The sequence below is a fragment of the Amblyomma maculatum genome, chromosome 1 (genome assembly GCF_055883805.1).
Source record: "Amblyomma maculatum isolate TAMU_Amacu chromosome 1, ASM5588380v1, whole genome shotgun sequence".
In the NCBI taxonomy this organism is placed as follows: domain Eukaryota; kingdom Metazoa; phylum Arthropoda; class Arachnida; order Ixodida; family Ixodidae; genus Amblyomma; species Amblyomma maculatum.
Genome location: NC_139344.1, coordinates 441,194,284 through 441,217,556, shown reverse-complemented (window position 1 = coordinate 441,217,556; position 23,273 = coordinate 441,194,284). Strand labels below are relative to the sequence as shown.

The window sequence follows — 23,273 nt, the reverse complement described above, 5'->3', positions numbered from 1 at the left end:
TGGACTGCGCACCAGTCCCGCAAAAAGTTATTGTTTAACGCCCCGCATCAGGTGACGCAGCTTCTTATCTTCTAGCATTTGTGGGCCTGCACGGTTGAAAAGGCGTGTCATGTCCTCAAAGAACATACGCACGCTCTCGTTCTGGCGCTGAATGCGCGAGTGATAGCGCAGCTTCTGCTCGCTCCCGGCGGTCGGCGCTAGGAAACGTGGCTTTGAAATCACGACAGAAGGCTGCCCAGGATGGGAAGGCTGCCTCATGGTTTTCAAACCATGTCCGTGCAGACTCTTCAAGAGCGACGTACACATTGTGGAGCTTACGCTCATCAGTCCACCCGTTGTAACGAGCGACTCGCTCGTAGGTCTCAAGCCAGTCCTCGGCGTCCTCGAACACGTCGCCATGAAAAGAGGGGGGTGTTCGCGATTGATGACACAGAATATGGGTGGGAAGCCCGCTCTCAGATGTCATTGCAGCAGGTTCTACGGCCGTCTGAGGGTGCGTCGTCCTGGTAGCGGCCGGAAGGGGTCCGAATTCAGGGGGCTCTCCACGTAGGCGGCGGCCGAGGCGTTGATGTACGGGGGTAAGCTCCGTATTGGCAGGTTGATTATGCAGGACTGGACTGATACCCAGCACCTCCACCAGATTTGTAACGTAACGTTACACAGAAGGCGCTCTGGCACTCTGGCACCGAAGAACACCAACAGTCAGTCAGGGCAGCACAAAAGCGGAGCACCGTTTCGCTTCGTCGTCTTCTCCGAATCGCTCGTTCAAATCCTCGTCGTCTATGAATGGCATGTGTCAATATTACATATAACTATGTGACTGCGATGTTCTCGCTTGTTGATCATACGAAGCTGAAACCTCTTGGCGCCACATTTTTGTGACTTCCTGCGCGATGCTGTTCGGTTAATTTTACAATCACGAACCCAAAGGAGCAAATGAAAATTTTTCTATGTATCTCGACGTCATTCCTGGCATATTTTACTTACATGTCAATATACAAATCTGTAGATATCCAACTAACCTCTTGTCTTATGCGTGCTGCATTCTGAGTGGTCTAAAGTACGCATTAACAGGCTAGTCTCGCTAGGGTTTGGCAAATCGCCAAATGGTCGTGAAACAAAATAAAGAGTGCCTTCTTACAGCTATCATTGCCTTCTCCTTTTCTTGCGTCTTGAGGCTTTGTCGGTACTCCATAAAGGCCTGTTAAATGAGAAGAAGGTAAAGAAACGAGAGTTGAAAAGAACGCTATCGAGCAAGTACTGAGCATAAAAGTTATTTGAAAGGGGCACCATTCTAAGGCACAGACTTAGAAAGTACTTTACATAACTAGTACTGTTCTGGCGCCTTAGTAATCTTAGTACATGCTAACCGTGAAGGATGAGAAGAATGCTCTGTTCATTTACTACAAATCTGAACAGCTGAAGAACGACGAAAAACAGCGGGGCAGGGCCCTAAATCCAAACGTGTGGTGTAGGGATATTTTAAGTAAGGCGAAACATTTTTCGTCCAGCATACCGGAATCCTCAAATTTTTCCTTGTTCGGAAAGGCCACCTTGGCTCATGAGGCTCCAGTTATGAAATACATTTCGAGACCTAACCGCGTTCAGCAAGATGCTGCTTGACGAACATTTGTAAGCAGAAGTTTTTACATCTCTTTTTGATATCTACATGAACGTCGCGTGCCGGCCGAAAAATGTTATGTCCAAAAAATCACTACCGATTATATCAGTAAATATTCTACTCGATTATATGTGCCTAAAAACTAACATTGAATTTTTATGTGTCGAGCGCTGCAGACTTAGGTTGACTTAAATCCATAGAATGCGGAAGCTGTCAGCCACTGCGTCACGTTTTCGCGCTCCCTTGCGTTACCATTTTTCAAATTTCTGTTTCGTATTTTTCTATTTCGGTAAGCCCTCATTATATCACTCCATTAAACTAGCACTAAATAAAAAAAAAAACTTCAACCATTTTTTCGTGACACGACGTTGAATCTTAAGGAAAGGCTTGACTTATTTTTTCACCAATTAAGCACATGAACGGGATTAAGACTGAAAGTAATTACGGCTAGCGTCAACCTCATTTTATCGTACGACTGCAAAGGTCGCTAAACTTATATCGTAATAAGTTTTATTGTCGATCGTTTTTTGAAAGCAGGGATGAAAAACACGTCACCAAAACAGCGTTATGGTTAGAAATGTTGCACTTACCTCACTGGAGGCGCGTTTATGTGCGACGCAGAGTTTCATCTGCGAAAAGATTGAATTCGATTTGAGGAATATGCTCATCTCAAAAGAACTGCGGCTAAACACATTCACCTGAAGTTCTCTGTATATGTCGATATACCATATCCTATTTTGCGCCATATCTCCCTTCAAGTGGACTACAAGATAGAAACGAGCCGCAAATGGGGATGGACGTAGTCAAATGCGCTCCCGTAGCATTATAAGTTTATAAGAAAAAAGATTACGGCGGATTCTGCATTTCAAAACGTTTGTTTCTTCAAAATACTTTACACACAGTAGTTCGAGGAATGTGTAAAAGATGTAACTACAGTAAACTTACAGACTAGAGTTAAACAGAAGAATTGGACACAAATGGAGCGAAGAGACAGAAAAATCAACTCACAGCTCACAAATAGTCTAAACATACAGTTCATAACATCAAAGCTTAACATGCGAAAATACAGCGCAGGAAAGGAGAAGTAACCGCCAATCGCTAAATGAGAAATATGCTATAAAATATAGCACAGAAATATAATTGAAAACGGCACACTGCAAAAAAAAAAGAAACACAGTGTGACAGTTGAACGGAACCAGCCGTAAGCCAAAAATACGTAGTAAATTTGATAAATAGTATCATGGTGAGTAATGGTTGAACAACTCTCGAAATGTATCGCGGTTACCTGTGGGAACGACAATGTAAGGAGGGTAATTCCAAAGTAGCATGATCTAGATACAAGTGGTTCAAGTTTTTTGCTGCTTAAATATGTCCTGCACTCAAAACAAAGTCAAACTGAAAAAAAAAAATTGCGGCGCGTTTTTTAAATTATCATCAGAAAAGTTATCCGCCGGACGACAAAAAATTGGCGCATATATTATTATCGTGAAGTCATATACTATGTGAACATGCTACCTTCTAATAATTGGGAGACGATTAAGGTTTGACAAAGCGAAATTTGAAAGCCGCATTTCAGGTATTTTGGTTTTGGGGTGTGCTGAGGTAAAAAAAATTGAGAAAGAAATGTATTATGTAACGGTAGATAGAAGTCTCGAATTTTTCTGCCCTCACGACAGCCTTACGTGGTCAATGAGAGGCGTAGGCAGCAAGTGTTCACCGAAACTGGCACAAAAACCAAAGTGGCCTTGCGAGGTAACCAAAAAGGAAAACAAAAAACTATTGCTCCAGTCGTCCTGCCGCCACCTAAGCGGCGAGTGGGACAACGGCGTGCACCCCAGTTTGCAAATGAATTTATTGGAGGCACAAACACCCCAGCGGGAGGACCTCTCCCTACCCTTATCGCCTCTGGCGCACCATTTCGTTGTGCGGCATCACTAATGGACTCCACATGGCACCAAATATCTTCTCTTTCGTATTAAGATTTTGATGCATCAGTTTTTCAAGCAGCGTTCACACATATGTCGTACCACCCGCCGGGGTGGAGCTGCGCTCGGCTACTGTTCCCAAGGATGCGGGATCGAATCCCGGCCACGGCAGCCGCTTTTCGATGGAGGCGAAACGAAGTGGCGTCCGTGAGCTGTGCGACGTCAGTGCACGTTAAAGAACCCCTGGTGGTCGAAATTTCCGGAGTACTCCACTACGGCGTCGCTCATAGCGTTTGTCGCTTTGGGACGTTAAACCCCACAAATCAAACCAAACCAAACATATGTCGCACCAGTCCGCTTCCTAGATATCCTAGTCTAGTTTTCAACTGGGATATAAAACGACCACATATATATCTCTAATTTCATACCTTAATCACCACACTACACCTCGTGACTTAGCGGCTTTGTCGTTTTCAGAGGAAGAGCATTAAGAGGGTGCCGTCAGAAGAGGTGGATTGGTGTAGAGGGTGTCAACAGACAACCATTAAGTCTACAGAGGGCGTCGCATTAGCAGTCAACTAGAGGCGCGCGTCGCAGGACGCGCGCCTCTAGTCTAGCTTTTTGAAGCTAGGCACCTGATCTAGCTAAGCACCTGATCTAGCTTTTTGAAGCTAGATCAGGGTGCCTTAGAACACGCAGCTACAAAAAAAAATTTTAACAATGGAGATGACGTATGTGCTGTATGTGGAAACTCCAGTGAAACAATTGACCATATTATACTCGAATGCAATGGTATCCATCCGGAAGTTGATGCAGGCGCAATCACTGTTCCTGAAGCTCTGGGGTTTAGAGATAACAGTGGCCGGGTGAATAAACCGGCGCTGGAAACTAGCAAAAAACGGCTGGAAGATTGGTGGCTTAAAAGCAGAGAAGTGACATAATGTTAGTAATGTAGGAGCAAAATTTAATAAATAGAATGATGGTTTAGTTAACCATTCTAAATCAATAATTAAGATATATGGAGAAAAATGAGCATGATAGCTACTGCTACCACCCCGTTTCAAAGGGGACGCTCCTATATTCCATCCATCCATCCATCGTCGGAGTTGGATGTCACGGCAGCACATCGCGCGAGAAGCTTTCCTTTCGCCTTCATTACTTAAGCGGTGCTAAGTGTCTCTACTAAATCATTACGCAAAAGCGCATAGATCTTGTTCAGTCTAAAAGGCGTCGCTGTAACCTTACAATTGATGTGTGTCTGAATACTTCGTGTGGAGCCGGTATGCAGCTGCCACCGCCCACCGGACCTCCATCAGAACGTCGCTGCCAAGACAGATGAGGACTCCGCGTTCCATGTTCGAAAGCGCGTTTGAAATGCAATTTCCTAATCTACTTCTATTTCTCAATTCGAAAGCACCCCCGCGGGCCAAATGCTGCTATCGCGTCATGCCCTTAAGGCTCAGCTTAAATGTCTGCTTTTTTTAAGGCAAAAACATTTGTGGGTTCATGAAGCGAAAATCTCTGCGCGGGAGCTGTGCGTCGCGTCTGTGCGCTAATGTGTCCCTCACAAATAGCGGTCATGAGAGGAGGACGATTAATAACGAAAACAATTGATGGTGATAGTTAAGGAATGAAAATTATAGGCATCGATAGACATAATGAGTAAGGCTAATCACTAATAATGATGAACAATACTGACTGATAATAACCTATAATGACCAATATGTCAAACTACGACTTTTAATGACCGCAATTGATTGGAAATGAGTAAAATGCCTAGTGATGAGTGGTAATGACTACAATGATAAGGGATGACCCATCATGACCGCTAATGACAACGAAATGATCAATATGTCAAACGACGACTTGTAACCGATTGGAACTGAGTAAAAATGTTTAGCTATGAGTGATAATGATTGCAATGACAAGGCATGACTCAACACAACTACGAAACGACTAATATGTCAAATGACGACTTGAAATGACCGCAACTGAGGCAAATGATGAGAAGCAAATGATAGGAGAGGAAGGGTGGGCTTTCGCAGTTCTCCTCTTAAGAGACATCTGAGAGATCCTCTAATTTTTTTTTTTTTTCAGTTCTTGATGGCTGTATACGGAAAGCCCCGTGATCTGTGCCACGGCAACATAATATAATCATGTAATTTACGCAAGCCTAGACCTGAACGATGACGTCTATGCGTGATTGCGTGAAGTAGGCACAAAAGCGCGAGTAGACGCCGCATCTTGTCGAGCTTGTCTCGGACGGCGTATCGGTGCATGCAGACTTACGCGAACTGAATCTAATCTTTTCATGACTTCTTTGCGGTGCACTTAGGTCGTCGGTGTCAGTAGAAGCCGTCAGTATCGGCGCAATCAGCACGTCCCTTAGTAAATATTGATTTCCTCTTTTGTTTACAAGGAAAATTTACACCTTCTTGGATGTTTTCCAGACATGAACTCTGGAGCTTTTGTTTCTTTAATGATTTTACTTTCTCATTTGGCAAACTTTCTCATACGTTTTATATACATACAGGCATATATGGATTTTTTCCTTTTCTTCTATAGCGTCTATTATGTGACTTACAAGTGTACTCGTTTTGTTTTTTGTTTTTTTTTTTGTCTTTTATGCGTCTCCTGTTGGGTAAAGCGGTGTTTTCTTCATATTTTCCACATATTATTCAATTTTGCCTACTTACCGCGTCTCTTCGGCTATGGTGTAAACACGGTGTAGTGATGAAAGCCTCTTCTATCTTTATGTCCTCGATTGTTATCTCTTTTTTATCTGTCTCGTCTGCGTTTTTTCAATCATTTTTTTAATTGGTAGCGCCTTCTGTCGCTCTCTGTCTTTTTTTCTCCTCCTTGTAGTCTTTTTCTTCATACTTTCTTCGCAGTCCTACTTCCACAGAGCCGTAGATTGGCTCGCTTGATTTCCTGCCCCTCCTGTTCGCCCATTCTTAGTCCTCTAAACATACGAAAAGTTTGTATATGATTTGCGAATGCCTGCTTTTTATTACCATATTTATTATTCCTTTTCTCTGTTAACTGTTTTTTTTTTCTACTTACACTGTTTTGCTGCACGATTGGTAACCTTTCTTATAGTTTTCTAGTCTAATATCTCATTGCAGTGCCTCTTTCATCTCATATATCTGTGTGCCATATGTCCGTCTCTCTCCGCGTACGTTTTTGTTATTGTTTTTGTCATTTAATCCTATTGATGCTGTTATTTTCTTCTGTTTGTTTCCTGCATTTCTCTTTTGCAGTTGTGGTTGCTGCCACTCGGAGGCATGCGTTAACCTCTTTGGGACTCGAACTATGTTATTTTTTTACTTAATCGTGTTTTTTATTTATTTTTTGACGTTTTGCACCGTTTCTTGCCTAATTGGTTCTGAGCTCGATAATACATTGCTGGTGAATGTTGCTTCTTTTTTATTATTATGTTCGTTTGTTTCTGGAGAACAAAATAAAACTGTTCCTCTTTTGCGCACTCATATTTCACCACGGCGCAAACTATACGCAACCCCTTTCGCCTACCCCTGCTGAACTGCTCTCCTCTACTTTCCATCTACGATTCCACCTTCCTCTCTATTGCAGCGGATTTCCTCGTTTTACAGCCGCGCCCCGTCGTGATGGTGCAGTGGTTAGGGTTCTCGAATAGTGTGCCCAAGGATGCGGGATCGAATCCCAACCTAGGGGGCCGCTTTTCCATAGAGGCTAAAAGCGAGACTCCCCTGTACTGTGCGATGTCAGTGCATGTTAAAAGAACCCCAGGTGGTCGAAATTTCCGTAGCCCTCAAATAGAGCATCCCTCATAGCCTGAGTCACTTTGGGGTGTTACACCCCACAAACAACAAATCTTTCTACCGCCACATCCCCTTCCTCTCCCTTTCATTCTAATCATCATGTTACACCCTTCCTTCACTCTCATCTCAAACTGTTTTTGCGGTAATTACACTTCGAATTCCTCTCGTCATTGGGAACTAGTATTGGCCTTCTCTTTCCACCGTAGCCGGCCCCCTTCAAATTCTTCTTCTAGCAACCAGCTTCTGGTTGCGCATGCATCAACTCTCGCCACACCAATAAGCCACTAAGCCATTCGTTGCCGGTTATCATCTCCCTAAATGTGAGAAAGAGATAAACAGCTCTACACTTTGCCAGATGCTGCTACGGCTGGCTCGCGGCCGGTAATGCGGACAGTAGCGATAACGCGTAATCCTGAAATTTGCGCCTAAATTGTGCGCTCTAAAAGCAGTAAATTGCACCTCAGGCTGGCCTTTGCCACCTGTGATAAGGTGGCCACCTGGGGCCCCCGTCCCCGGCTGCACTTCAGCTTCGTCTTTATGTGCAGGATGCGGTAGCGTATATAGGTCACTCAGTATCTCAACGCTGCCATGTCTATGTATGGGAGGCCGAGCAAACCCTTGTGCCCCAGGCTGGCCCCGTGAACCACTCTATAGCTGCCTACCGGTTACGCCGTCGGTTCCCAAAATATGCCCAGAACTCCTGGGTTTCAGCTTGCTAAGGGCTAGGCATTATTTTCGTATAAAGGGACATACGTGATGGTCGAGATGATTGATCGAGTTGTTCACAGCCTCACGGCTGCCAATAATGCCCGGTATATGCCGCTAAACGAGCTATGGTACTCGTTACACTGTGGCCGAGGACTGGCACCCGTAATAAATGGTCATTTTGACCGTCCTGGCAGCTGTGATTTTCGACCACAGCTGCACAGTATTGCGCGTGAGGGTTGAACTAGCACAGACATAAATTATGATCATTCTAGAATTCTAGCAACTATTTTGGTAGCCTGAGCAGCCCTAAACTGTCGAACGGCTTACATTATTCACACGGTGTGCCTCACCAGAGACTTCGAAAAATGTTTATTAAAGAATTGCACTTCGTGTCCGGATGACTACCGGAGAGGCACTCGTTCTTAAATTAAATTAAACCTATGACATAATTATTCATTAACTATTTTTTATTTACTCAGATTCATATTCTCATTGAGGTCATCATATGTTCAATAATTAATTAGTTTATTTATTCATTCATTCAATAATTCTTCTGATCGGATATTTTCTTCCATATATTTATCGTTTCCTTTAATAATTTAGTCGTTATTTAGGAGCAATTGCCGAGCCCGGAAGGTTAATCACCTCTGCTTTTAAAACATTTGGCAAGTATGCATAATACACAAGCAAACCATACAAGCGTAGAAATAAATGGACAAACAAAGATAAGTAGCCCGCGTTGTAAATTTCAGCACTGCCGGTGTGACAGCAAAAAGCCACTGATGGGCAATGTCACAGGAACTGGTTTTCTAAATGTTATGTGGCCGTGAAGTGTAGAACAGTCTCAGCCTAGGTCCGCTACGCACAAAATTTTAAATATATTCCTTATCAACGTACCGGCATACGTTTTCGGCAGAACTAGGAAAATTTTTATTACATGACAAGTGAAATAGTGAGCGTTAGCGAGTACCCTAATTAGCTGGGAGAGCCGGCGAAATGTGCGAAATATCGAGGAAAAATGTCAACTTTACAGTGATAACAGGATATAGCGATGTTGGCGATGAGCACTTCATATGGCGGCCACAATAAATAGCATTCTGCGGTACTGTCAGTTTTAGCCAAAGTGTTTTGAATTCTGTGCCCAACAAACAAAGCGCATATTTTTTCTGTCAAGGAATAGTGACATATATTGGGCCAAAAAGAAGAAATAGAGTTTGCATGGAGAAAAGAAAACGTCGACGTCAATAAAGATGACGTGTACAGTGAAGGTTAAAAAAGACGAGGCAAGTGGGGATCGGCGGAGGAGAGAAGACGACCACGACAAGGATTATGCCTATAAATGCCACGGTTATAAACGTACAAGATCGCCAGTCAAAATGAGGAGGCTTAATTCCATTCGTTTCTTCGAAATTTTGTCTCGGGGTTAAGATTTATTTCCAGTTATCTGCAGATTGTGAGTTATTGCCTCTGAATTTTGTAATTCCAGGGTGTTGTCCGTTTTCTTTAGTGAATGATTATTTGCCTTGAGGTGTACAGGATAGTAGACCTTTATATTTTTCGTTAATTAATTGCCGGAACTCAGATCTCTTGGCTGGCAACCTTAATTTGCATGATGTGCAGTAAGCGCCTTTGCGATTGGTTAACATAACTTTTCCCGTGGAAATTCGGATTTTCCCACTTTCATACGAACACACACGAAATTTTTGTTAGATTTAAATTTTGCCACTCCCAGCGTTTCCGCCAATAACTGATCTACAATTGACTGCGGCAACCCTAGTGACCACGTATAAATCATTTTTATATATAAATTGCCGCTTAGCTCCCGCGACATCTCAATTATCTTCGTTATCTTCGCAGTTATCTTCTTTTCAGCTATCTTCGCACTCTACTTTGGGTCAGTAATTAACCCTGATGAGCAACAAAAATCAAAGCGCTCATGCTCAGTGATTCAGGATTCCCGTAAGAAGTGAGTTCTTAATGCGCAGTTCAAAACGGAATACTTAGCTGTTTGGTGGAATGCTGGTCTTACCCGGGATTACAGATGCAGAAAGGCTGTATGGAAGAAGCTCCTTTACAATTAGTGCCCAAAAACCTGGCCTGATTATAAGTACATCACCGCTACTTTCAAACTTAGAATCGCAATAGTGAAAGACATGTATGGCGCTAAACATCTAGATTCTCTTTCTAGCGCACGTTAAAGATCCCCAGGTGGTCGAAATTACTCCGTAGCCCTCCACTACGGCTCCTCTTTCTCTCTGTCCACTTTCATTCCCACCTTCCTCCCTTCCCTTACGGCGCGGTTCGGGTGTCCACAGAGCAAGTGTGACAGTTACTGCGCCTTTCCCTTCCTGTGAACCAATTTATTTATCTGGCACCGAAGTGCACATTTAGTGTTTTTATGGTAGTTGAGAAATATTCCGGCTGCACAAAATCTGCATTTTTTTATGACTTCTCATGAAGAACTAGACACGACTTAAACAATTGCCAAAGGACTGGAGAAGCATTTCTTGTCTGTACTTTCTTAACGCTCATTCTCTTGTAGTGTCAGTGGATCTAGTTAGGCATGACCCTCAAATTGCCCTTTCAGAGCTTTCTCCTGTTCTAATGAGGTTACCAGCTGCTTCTAGTCCTGATAGGGTAATTTTTAAAACGATAAATATCCTCTTTCATGAGTATCCTACTCATTATTAGAGCTAGTAAATTATTCCCTAAAACATGTTTGAGTACCTCCTGAATGGGAACTCTCCAAATTGATTCCGTTACTTAAAACAATGGTTATGGCTTCTCTATGGATAATATTAGACCTATTTCACTGACACCAAACACTGTAAAATTAATTGAGAGAATCATACGTCTACATATTTTGGGCTTCGTGAGCAAAGATAATATCCTCACCACTTGTCAAATTAGTTTCCGTCCAATGTTTTCTATCTGGAATGCGCATGCCGACCTCGAGAGTTGAGTTCTCTTGCACGGCGCACAAACAAGCTCGCTGTTTTGGTGATATTAGATATAGCCAAAGCTTACAATAGTGTAGAACACAACATTGTATTGCCAACATTATTCACTCTTCAGCTTCCACATTATTTAGTAGCGAGGATATCTGCATTCCTTCAAAACCGAGAGCTTTTTTGTGCATTAAATGACATCCATTCTGGCAGATACAACCAAGCCAAAGGCTTTCCTCAAGAAGCAGTCCTCTCCCCTGCGCTTTTCAACGTACTGCTGAGCTCAATTCCAATTAATCACGAAGTCCGCATTTACGTGTATGCGGATGGCATTGTTTTACAACGCCTACATCAGATATCAAATCCTTCTATGTGTGCCTGTAATCGTGTCTGAAATCTCTTGAGAAGTGATTGTTTGGATTGCGACTTACATTAAATGTGAACAAGAGCACCATCTATAATTAAAAAAAAAAAAAAAGATCCTTTAAGTCTGTCTTCAACATATCAGCAAGAACTGACTCTTCTGGTTAGGTCTTCAAAATATATTGATACCATTTATGACGATAACCTTAACATGGCAGCAGCACATTAACCTTGCCGTAACGAAAGGGGCCCTTGCCATGAGCATGCTGCGCAGATTAAGTCATCCCCGGTCAGGAGTGCAGAGTAATGCCTTTTCAATGACGTATGAACATCCGCCAAATTTTAGAGTTGTGGTAAATGTCGTTTCCTGATTCGCCAGCTAACAAAATTCATCCGCTCATTCTTGCTTCATTCTTGGGCTTCCCAAATTTGCGGCCAACAACGTGCTTAACTTTGAAGCCCGAATACTACTTTTGTTATCTAGATTTATATTTGTAACTGCTCCGACGTACCTGAGGATACAGAAATTAGATTTTCCCCGATCTCTGTTTTTGTTGCCAACCGACCTCCTTTTTTGGTGTCCATTGGCTTAGGTTTCCGACATGATCGATGCAGCGCGTATACGACGAGGTCGGAAGGAGACACAGACACAGCGCTGTGTCTGTCTTTGTTGCGGGGTCTGAAATCCAGACCCGCAAAAAAATTCTGGTCCAAAATTTCCTTCATCCTTTAAGTGTTCGCCTTCCTAGCATTCTTCCGGTGCAAACCAGCGAGTCGTCAGTTGAAATTACAATTGACATTTTTCCCAATAATGCTAAATATTTATCACCATTTATTCTAAGTGAAATATTACAAGATAATTTAAGATACCTTCCAGCTAGTTTAACAATAACAACCGGCACGTATCAGTCAAAAGGCAGGTGTGGGTATATATTACCTGCTTCTGGACTGGTCTTTTTTTGTGCGTCTTACAAATTTCCACACAGTTTTTCAAGCGGAGTGTTTGGAGGTGGTAATTTGCACTGAAAAACTAGGCTCCTATTTTTCTGCAGTTGCTGTCATTAAAGACTCTCTTAGGCAGTGGATTTTCAAATCTTAACACCTTCCTGTCACTGCTCCCTCAACATTTGAGACTTCTACAAGGGGTATGAGTACCTCATCACAACAGTGTGACTAAATGAGCTGATAGCTGGCGAAAGCGTCCCCCATGGTCGTGTGTTACCTATCATCCCGGCTACAGCGTATACATCACAGCAACGAAGTTTCGGAGCAACATTTACTAAGCTCGAAAACAGGGTATATTTTACTGTCTGATGATTTCCTGTATCTGAAATATTTTTAGAGTAGAAAATTATGCCGTTCATGGCATCTTAAGGTCTCTCTAACAAAACTGCGCCGCCGTATTCTACCCCTAAATTTCTGTCTTCACAGGTCTGGTTTGGCACTTTCTACCGCCTATGCATTTTGCGATGAACAGGAATCATTACATCACTTTTTATTGTTTTGCCGCCGCTTCACACTGAGGAGATGGTTGTTGGGAAAGCCATTGCAACAGCTTAGTCTCCGTTTAAGTAGCCCGATATTAGTAACATTTGGCGCCATTATCCTTGGCTTCAGTCACAAGTCAATTTATACCACCATGCAAAATTTCTGGCTGGAATTAAATTGTCTACCTTCCTGAATTTTTCTTATATTGCTTGATCTACAAATACCAGTGTCAATCATCACCCATGTTCGGTGTGATGTTTCCTTTTTATTTAATTTACTTCCCCTTTTCATTCTGTTCCTCTTACCCTCCAATCATTTTCTTTTTGGAGATCTAAAACTCTCGCTGCTGCTCAATTCTTCGCCGGTCTCACTGTGTGGGTATGCGCCACATGTTCTTCGGTAAACAACAACACCTACAACAAAAGTGCACGGGATGACGCAGCACAGAAGTTAAGCAGAGAAGCGGGTCCTCCTGGATGTCAGGGACGCCTCGGCTGAGAGACGGCAACACCGAGTGCCGCTCCGGTGGTCTCATGTTCTATGGCACCGCATCGTAGACTACCTATACTGTTCATGAGCCTGTCCCGGGGAACCAGGGGTCAACGCGGTTACCACCTACCACCTGCTTCGCCCAGTTGATCCCCTTCTACATCAACGTCGTATCTTCTGGCACTCAACCTGGAGGTCGTCCGACGCTACCAGTGAGGCCAGTCAATCTAAAGTGCCTCTAAGACCTTCGATCGTTGAGAGCCACCTCAAAGCCCACGTCGCGGCTTGGAGCCACACACCGAGTCATCTGCACCAAACTGTGAGTGTTAACTTCGATCGCTTATATCCTTTTATTGCTGCTGTGTGGCATGTATACATTTAGACTTTGTGTTTTGGTGCTAGGGTTTGTAAGTGTTTTTTGTAACTTAATGTATGTGTGGTACACTACATGAGCGCCCATGTAGGTACAGCTGGCGTTTGATTAACTCTTTCGGCCCCAGTATTCTCTTGAAATCCGTGACACGAACGCATAAGGTAAGTGTTGCCCGAGTTTCTACTGCCGCAGTTTTATAGTATTGCTGTGGTGGATCATTCTTTGAGCAAGCCTAAGGACGTCACCACGGCAGAATTATGTGAATATCCTGCGGGCAAAGAAAAGCAAATGTCGTCTTTCTTATCTGCTACCCAGTGAATATTAACAGCTATGGTCACGTGATATGGAACTCTGGCCTGCAGAACTAGAAGCCATCCATAGAGCTATTGCCTCTTACCCAAGAGAACGCTAAACTCTTCAACTTCTCAATCGGAATCATTTTGATTTTCAGCATCATTTATATGACGGAAAGAATTGCGATTAAGTTCTGCAACCGGTCAAAGCGCTAGTTCCGTACCTTTTGTAGGGGATCCGGGTTGTCGTAAATAGTAGAGGCCTCGAAGATCTCGGCACTTTGAGCAGGGCGACGGCGGATGCCGTTTAGGCATCTTATGTGCATCGGACGCTGGATGCCTTCCAACTGCGCACGGGGTTGGCGCGTAGGGCAGAAGGCCACCGCAACAGTATCAGCATCACATGCGAATAGTTTAACACAGAAGAAAGGCCGGTGAACTAATTTGGGTTAGTGTAGAATGGAACACAGCGCAAAATAAGCAGCAATACCTAAAAAGCCAATAAAAAGACGTTTTTTCATAAGGTGAGTGTATGAAACTGAAATGAATAAGCGTTGAGGGGGGCTTCAGTTCGCAAGCCGAGTAAAATTTCGTCAAGGCGAATTGTCTCACCCTGGGCGGCACGGTGATCACTAGCCAGATTTATATATGGCTTTTCCCCTCCAAAGAGAAAACGCTAGTGATAAGGAGACGGGGGGGAGTAGCAATGAACGAATGAAAGAATGCTTCCTTTCTTATGAATTTCTCTTATCACGAAACCGGAAAAGCCAGGGAAATGTCGTCGCCTTTTTATTTTCTTGTTTCGTGTCACGGGAGCGTGGGCACCACGATAAAAGGAATTCATACCCAGGGAGGCATTTTCTAGTTCTTTGCATTGCTCCTCCCCCCCCCCTTCCTCCCTCATCCCTCGTTTTCTTTTTTAGAAAGAAAAGGCGTACATAAACCCTTTAATTGTAGATCGCGCTGTACAGACGAAGGCAATCCCCGTATCCAAATGTGGGCTTGAGAACTGAGGCTCCCATTCAACACTTGGGTTCTCTTTCACATTGAGCAGGCACCTTCTACCCCTTCGTTCTTCCAAGGTGTGAACGTACCAACTTTGGAAATATACGACATCTTCTGGAAATGTTCTCTTGTGAACAATTTATCAGGGCCGGGCTAAGGCAACGAAAATTCAGTTTTTGTGCCGCTTGCTCTTTGTGAACTCTTTTGTTTTCCCGTTGATTTGTGATGAATATCACTTTTAATAACTCAGCACACGCTCATTGCTTTTTGCATACAGACCTTCATCTTTAAATCAAGCTTTAAATTAGTAGTGAACGCCGTCTGTTCTGTTTCCTTCGTACAGTTTTTGCTCTTTTTCCATGTATCTGGTACGTGGCTAGAATTTAGAAGTGACAAATACCACCGCGAGGATGGAATCGCGCCACAGCGGTTCCTATCGACGTCTCTCACAAAGTGTGGACGCCTGAAGGAAGGTTATGAGTCAGACGGAGCAGAGTGAAAGGGAGAGCAAAAATAACATGATAGCTAAAAAGGCATAGGAATGATATAGAAAGAAAACATTTTATGCGGTTAGGTGCGCATTGTAGGAGCCGTAGCACGCAATTACAACAAGAAATAATTGGCCGTAGAATTACCACTCCTGATGTGAGAAAACTGCCAGAGCAGTTGGTTCTGCCTTCGATGGTTACCTTGATTCTTTTACACCATGCGAGCCTTCACGAGCACTGCAGAATTTATCCTGGAGGGTGGTAGGCGCTTCTGTACATTGAGGACGGTTTCCCCTCAGCTAAGGGCTGCAGTGGGGAGGTGTTTGTGGTGGTACTGGTGCTTCTAGAAGGCAGCTCGCGTTCCCGTCGCATCTTTGAGTTCGACTTTGCCGTCACTTCTTTCATTTGCTGCTGCATGAGCTTCTCAGGGTTGTAGGCCTTATTGAGGGTGAAAAGTGGAAATGTGAAAGATGGGTAGGGTGCAGGGTCCACCTTAGTGTGGATGGATGGCAACCTTTTAGCTAGGAAGAGCATCCGGCGGCTGCTTGCAGGCTGATCGCATTTTCCAGAAAGGTGAACACGCAGTGACAAGCTGTCCACGAATGATTCCGGCATTTCTGCCAACTGCCGCTGATACTGCTATTGCAGTAAGGCTGATAGGGCAGAGTTTTATGCTCAACTTTTAATGTCGCGACGCTGCGCACTGTCGTTGCATTCGGCCAGCATTAAGGTTTAGCTGCTTTCGAAATAATGAGCAGGAAATTGGGCCGCCAATAAGGATACGCCTTGAGTAGATATGGTTTATTTCTGAGTCCTCAATCTGCTCCAGTTTTCTTGGCCCAATGTTGAACAACATATATCGGAGCATTCTTAAATGTCATTGTTGTGAGCAAATATTTCCTTATGCACGCAAACATTAAGCCTGCCACAAAAATGGAGCCTAACACGGTAACGGCACCCGTTCTGGGTAAACTCTCCTTTGCTCTCATCATCAATTAATCATTTCATCATCAATTAATTTTCATCATCAATTAAGATTGATGATGAAAATCAATCTTAATTGTCAGAAGTTTCATCTTTTTCGTCCACACACGCTAACTATCTTAATTGTCAGAAGTTTCATCTTTTTCGTCCACACACGCTAACTGCGAGACGGCACATGAACGATTTCTTAGTGAAAATCATGTTGTTATATTTTTACGCAAACGCAGGCAAAATGAAATTCCGATTGCTTACCGCTACTGGCGTACCGCCCCTCGATTCGCAGCGCAGCATCTGCAAGAGACAGAGCGTGGTTTGCTTTTTTCAAGCTCCAGGGAAGCCACATTGCAGTGTACAACGCAATAAGTGGTATAACGACACCATGTTATAAGCAGTAGAAAAGCAGGAATCGAACTACATGATGAGCTATAGAACGAAATTCAAGGGGTAAACGCAAGTCTCCTTACGCGCGGAAAATCGAAAGCATTGCAACGTCATGGCACAGTGCCATAATGAGGTCGTACTGCATCTCATTGCACTTCCTACGGGCATAATTTTACGCTTACTTCACTTACTATATTTACTTACATTTTAACAGTACGTTTAATTCTTTTATTTCGTAGTTTTCATTTTCCTAAAGTTGTGCTGCTTATTTTTATATATTATCTTACTTTTTCTTATTTGTTTTTAACTTGTTTTTTATTACGTGCTTAATTTATTTTTTTTTATTTATTTTTTTTTTATTTGGGCATACTGTCATTTCCTAGCTGGATAACGTCGTTTGTATTATGTCTCAGTTGCAAGGCGGCAAACTTGCAAAAGGGGTGATGAGACGGAAAGAGAGAAATGTTGGGGTGACGGATGACGTACGACACTGTGAATACAAAGCGTACGGGTTGTCGCACTTTGATTTGTGGATTGTATCGCGACAGTGAAATGGGTAACTGCATGTCACAAGATGATGGAAGGATTGCATCACGCGATTCGCACGTAGAGCTTGAACCAAGCTGCGGCATTACTTGCTCCATCCGAGATAAACACCGGAAACTGACAGCAACGATCGCATTAATCGTGCATGCGTTTTTTGAACGAGCGCACTAGAGCTGCCGCTGAGTGACTGACACAACGGGCTGCGACCAACGAACTAGCAAAAGCACGACTGCGCAAAAAACGGTGATAGGGCGCCACGTGAAAGCGCCTGCTGCGTCATCAGGTCTCCAATTATTTACCTGCGTAATGGGCTGAGATTTCCTCCGAAAACTTTCCAGTTAGCGAAGGGTCAGAGCAACTAGACGAGTTTAACTGCCCTCGGCGCGGGCTACATTTTCCTCATATATAAAAGTAATAAATCTCAAACTTTCATTCAATTGAATAAATTAATCACCCACTCAGCCGGCAGGGAGATGGGAAGCTGTTGCGCGGAGTGTGCACTGACAGGCATGCGTTGGACAATCGTTCGAGCAGTGCCGACACTCGAAGAAAAAAGTTAAGCACATCAGCTGGCAGCACTGTACCGTTATGGGGACATAAGCAGCACAAATAGTCGGCGATACCTGCGCTATGATGGCCACCTGCACCCTGGCTGTTGAATTTGTTGAGTCCATTCAGACGAACATACCGCAAAGCTAAAGTTTTAATTGACGGAGAAGAAGCTACAGGTAATCAACGGCCCAAAATTACACGGCAGTCATGGGCAAAATATGGCTATATGGCTGATACTCAATATTTCACTTGCGATGAAGTACCGCTGATAACAAAGTAACTTGGCAGTCATTTGCTTGAAATCTGCAGCGATAAGCCGTTGAAAGCTTTGATATGCCCTTTTCCTTTGAAAGGATGATAACCAGTACAGGTTCTTGTGCTCAGTACTGTTACGCTAATCAATGAGGACTGATATTGGGTGTATTAGGACCTGGTCACGAAACTAGACATGCTCATTACGGCTGCTGCTGCGCTGCTCTTGGCGGGGCGATGTATTCCCTGTCCAACATTTCAGTTATCCGCTGGACCACACTGAGAGCACCAGGTCATGGGGTACGTGGATAATGTGACGAACTACTAGCAGCTAAACCACAGGAGACACTGAGAGCGGAAGCCTAATGAGCAAGCATTCCAATTGTCACGTATTGCCATGCGAGGCTTCACAGTCTGTCAGCGCCAAAACTACGTCTCTGATTCAGACCATTTTTATATTTATGAGTAAATAGATGGCTCCGCAATCTAAGATATCACTTGAACGTTACCGTATGAGAAAGCATTGAACAAGGGTTAAGGGGGAGCCTCAGTTCGCAAGTCAAGCCAACGTTTCGGCAAGCGGACTTGTCTTCATCTGTGGACTGTCTCCGCCCTCAGCCCTTGTTAAGTTCTCTTTCATCTTCTTCTACGCTGAATCTTAAACATAGCAGGTTATATTTGTGCGTCTACACAGCTACAATATGGTGGCCATGTGGTATCCAGGTCATCGAGAATAGCTTACCTTGTCCATAGCTTCATGTTGAACGTCCAGTCCCAGACGAAAAGAGAGCGCCGAGCGGGCGCGGCTGGGCAGGTGAGGCAGCACCTCTCGGAAGCAGCTGTAGTGAATGTTCAGCTCTTCCTTGGCCCACTGCGCAAACCACGCTAGTGTGTGTGCGGTTTTTATACGCAGCTAAAATCTTTCTTTTAATATTAAGGAGCGTTCTCCCATTATCTCTTTAATTTCACAACACTGACATTGCCCGAAACTCGTCAGCATCATCATCATAAGCGAGTAGTGCAGGCGTGTAGCATTCCAGTTTTCCAGAAGAATAGCAATGCCCTCCTAAAATACGTAGGTCCCGCTCAAAGGTTGCACGACGTTTCGTGCGAGCAGTAGTACAAAAGCGCCTTTTTTATCAAGCCCAATTTCAACATTTGACAATGGCACAATGCGATCGCCGTCAAGCTGCAAGTCGAGAGGCAGTGAGGGTCATCACTTGCCTTCGTGGCGCTCCAAGCAAACGCACAGCTGAACACGATAGATGAACTGATGCAGCAACGACGTGATGCTCGCAGGCATGAGGCCAGACTCTCTCACGCAACATGCACTTATGCTTATGCTTTATTGCATTTCATTCTACTGCCGCCTCCGGTAGTTCTCCCTCCTTGACGTTTTATGCAGTTGAGTGAGAGCAAGCCAATGGATATGCATACGACGACCAAGAAAGCAGAAAGTGGCGACGTGATTTCGCGACTGAATTATGGAACGTACATGACACCCGCTTGCCACAAGGCTCTATCATAAATTACGTTGATTGAAGTATCCAGGTCTTTGAATTGACACAACTACAGTTTACTGCTCTTGCGAGTATGCACTGAATAAGACAACAATGTTTCCATTACCGGAACTTCCATCTTCTTTTTGTGCTGAGCTACTTGCTATACAAGAGGCGTTTCGCTCCGTGGCCCCCGCACACGTGCTCTCATACCTGCGTGTACGGTAAGCTCACTAATACCCTCCAGGTGACAAAGCTACTTAGATGCGTGCGTAGCAGCCCAGAAATCTGCAAAAACATACACTGTCTAGCGGCACGCATACCGCAGCCAATTTGTATTGAATGGATTCCGCGTGACCTTGTGAGTTACAAAAGCCGTGCGGATTCTGGGACACGCCTTTCTACCCCAACCTCGTCAATGCCAAAACTCCTGAAACTGAATGCTGCCCTACATTTCACAAAAAAAGAGCACTTCCGACGCCGCACACGTGCTTTTATACCTCCGTGTACGGTAAGCCTCCCCCGCGGTCTAACCCGTGCAGGGGAGATTGTGTTTCATAGGATCCGAGTTGGGGTTCCACTAACACCTGCAGTGACTCATGTAGCCTCAGTTTCTAGATCTGTATCTCCACACTGGGTGTCCCGTCTGCAAGTCCCGAGATGCTGAAGCCAATATCCACCACCTACTGTAGGAATGTCCAGCGCTGAAGCCGACGCGGTTCCGGCACCTGATGGCAGTTGGTCTCTCTCCCCCCAAAATTCGTCGTCATATGCCGCTTGGACGCAGGGACCGCATCATCGTTCCCTCCTGGAATTCATTACAACCGCTAACCGTTTTTTATTTATTTGAGTACACCACTCATCCATCATAACATATCCTTTTAGGCCCCGAGGCAATAAACATCGCAAAAAATAGGAATTCAGCAGAGGAGAATCAAATTGCACAGATCGATGGCCCCTAGTCTAAACTGCCATTTACAGACTATGGGCCCATCAGGCTGACCTAAAATTTTTAAATATTCTCTCTCCGAACATCATTCTCCTCGAATCCTTAACGTCACTGCGTATGTTCTAGGTTTCACGTCGAGGAATTCTGGGCAACTGTCAAAAGCGCTGCTCTCAAAAAGACCTAGAGTGAAAACAAATCAGGTATGGCCTCTTAACTTACTTTTCCCGTCGGCGTCTCCATGAATGTGCAGAATATGAGCTGTAATAACGATAAGAGCACCAATGTAAGCAGTGGGTCTAAGGACACGGCGACACAGTTAGACTTTGCACGAAAAATAAAAGGAAGTCCTGTCGAAGGGAAAAAAACATAAGTGTGGTCTACAGCGAACCAAAAAGGAAATATATAGCAAACTACTCAGCATCTACCTTCGGCACCAAACTTCATGGCAATCCAAAGCTGAGAGAAATATTGGGGCATCCTCGCACCGGTACCCGCGCGGCCCGAAGGGGAGAAGCGGGTGAGCGAAGATAGTGATCTAAAGAAAGGAAAGACGCTTGATTCTACAACCTGTGAGGGTGCACGGCGAAACGTCAAGGGCGAGTGGCGCGCCACGTGTCGGGGCAGCGCCACACATTGCGAGGAGGGGTTCTTCTGTTTTTGCAGCAAGATGGCTCTGCATGTGCGCAGAGCGCAGAAGAAATGTAGCGGAAACGTACTTCGCTATTCGTGTAACTGCGACTTCTGTAAGTAACATGCTCATAATTACCGATATACACTGCAGTATAACGTTCTACGGCATGTTTCTAAGGCAACACCGCATTCACTAGAAGCGCTTTTGTACCGCTTTCAAGCATCGAACTCGTGTATATGCTGCACGTGAAGAACCTCCAAACTGGATGCCGTATCTAGACGCATGTGTATGTCTCCCAGACTTTTGATGTTCTGATGATTGTGCATTGTCGGGCTGGGGATATGACGGGCTCGTATTAAGCAGCCCGGTAACTTTAGACATGGACATGTTTAAGTAAGTGGAGTTGTTCCTTTTTACGGAAGTTTTTCCATGCAATAAAGGAAAAAAAAAAGAACTCGTGGCTGAGTGGTAGCGTCTCCGTCTCACACTTCGGAGACCCTGGTTCGATTCCCACCCAGCCCATCTTGGAACTTTGTTTTTATTTATGAAGTGCATGTTTATTTATGAAGTGCATGTTTATTTATGAAGTGCATGCCGGGATTTATCGCTCACTGGACGCCGACGACACCGGCTTTTCTGCGACACGAGCTCCTTAACGCTACCGCGTTAAAACAAAAGCAGCGTTTTTTATCACAAGGCTGGTGCCGAGCGTTGCTTCGGTACGATTTAACCACGCGTACATATAAAAGGTTCGGCAGGTATTGTCATGAAGCTGCAGCTGTAAAGGCATTCTTTGTCGCTAGCGTATGTTGAAATATTTTTTCTGCTCACCACTTTTGCAGCTTAAGTGTTTTTGAGCGAACGAAACAGTGTGCCTTCTGTCTGTCGCTTGCGAAAGCTGGGCCGCTCGCTCGGAGGCACGAACGCTCAGTATGCGTACGCCTTTCTGCAACAGCATTTCATTATTTGCCTCTTAAAATGCCCGCATTTAACTCGCGAAACACGGGTTGCATGCTATGCCTGAGAAAGTGCCAGGGGTGCCCACAAGAATGCTAAATTGGGCGAGTTGGTGCATTCGCATTTTAGGAAACGTAGCACGAAGAAGACAAGGACAAAAAAAGAAGGAAACACACACGAGCGCTTACTCACAACTGATTTTTTATTAGAAAAGCTAATAGAATATGTAGGGCACAAAAATTATCAAATACATGTAATTCGTTTCCAGTAATAAGACGTACTAATGTAATTCGTTTCCAGTAATAAGACGTACCAAACAAACACTGAAAATGAATAAACACCTTATGCCGCTGCACTTCGGAGCCTTTGAGCGAAAAAAAGACAAAATTAATCCAAGAAGAGGGCTGAGTTGGGCTGGTTGTTTCAAGTTCGGCTCGACTGCGAAACAGCATTCACAAACGAGACGAGAGGGAAGAGACAGACACATGCGCGCATGTATGTTTCTCTGCTCTCTTAACTCACCTCGCAGCGTGTTTCGTCGTTCCGTCCTATGAAGAAAACGCAGAAAGAAAGCAGTCTAGGACGCAATAAGAGGTGCTATAGTACATACCCCGTCCGCTCAATTCCTTTCAAGCAGAAAGAAGGTCTAGTCAAAATGAGGCAGAGCTTGCCTTCATACAGGACACACTCACCGCAATATCCAGCATGCTGCTCCTGTTTCTTAGGTGCTGAAGAAATACCGACTCGAGCCTGTCTTCCGGCACATCCGGTAGAAGGCGCCTCATGCAAGATGGCTTCGCTTTATTCCTCTCCCGCTGCTCCTAAAAGCATGGATGGGCCACGGCAAAACACTACATAATAAGATGTTGTGTTCCTTCGAAAAGCCAGAACTCAAGCTTATTCGTGCACAAATTTATGCCGAAATCGTTCGACTGCACGCAGTACGTTCCTTGGTTCGATACCATTTGACCCTTCTGTTTAAATATCACATTGGAACTTTTCATAGGTTGCCGACAGCCTT

At 44.3% G+C, this 23,273-nt stretch overlaps 1 protein-coding gene across 1 annotated transcript in view; it reads right to left on the bottom strand.

Moving 5' to 3' along the window:
- Positions 1-23,273, bottom strand: part of LOC146209570 (uncharacterized) — a 54,488-nt gene that overhangs the window by 6,371 nt on the left and 24,844 nt on the right. The window contains exons 7-13 of the mRNA XM_084580505.1: positions 22,945-23,073; positions 20,884-20,922; positions 18,959-19,087; positions 16,738-16,776; positions 14,233-14,355; positions 2,212-2,250; positions 1,142-1,201 (exon numbers count right to left, since the gene is read on the bottom strand). Of these exons, the coding sequence (XP_084436631.1) occupies positions 1,142-1,201; positions 2,212-2,250; positions 14,233-14,355; positions 16,738-16,776; positions 18,959-19,087; positions 20,884-20,922; positions 22,945-23,073 (558 nt within the window). The remainder of the gene's footprint in view (positions 1-1,141; positions 1,202-2,211; positions 2,251-14,232; positions 14,356-16,737; positions 16,777-18,958; positions 19,088-20,883; positions 20,923-22,944; positions 23,074-23,273) is intronic.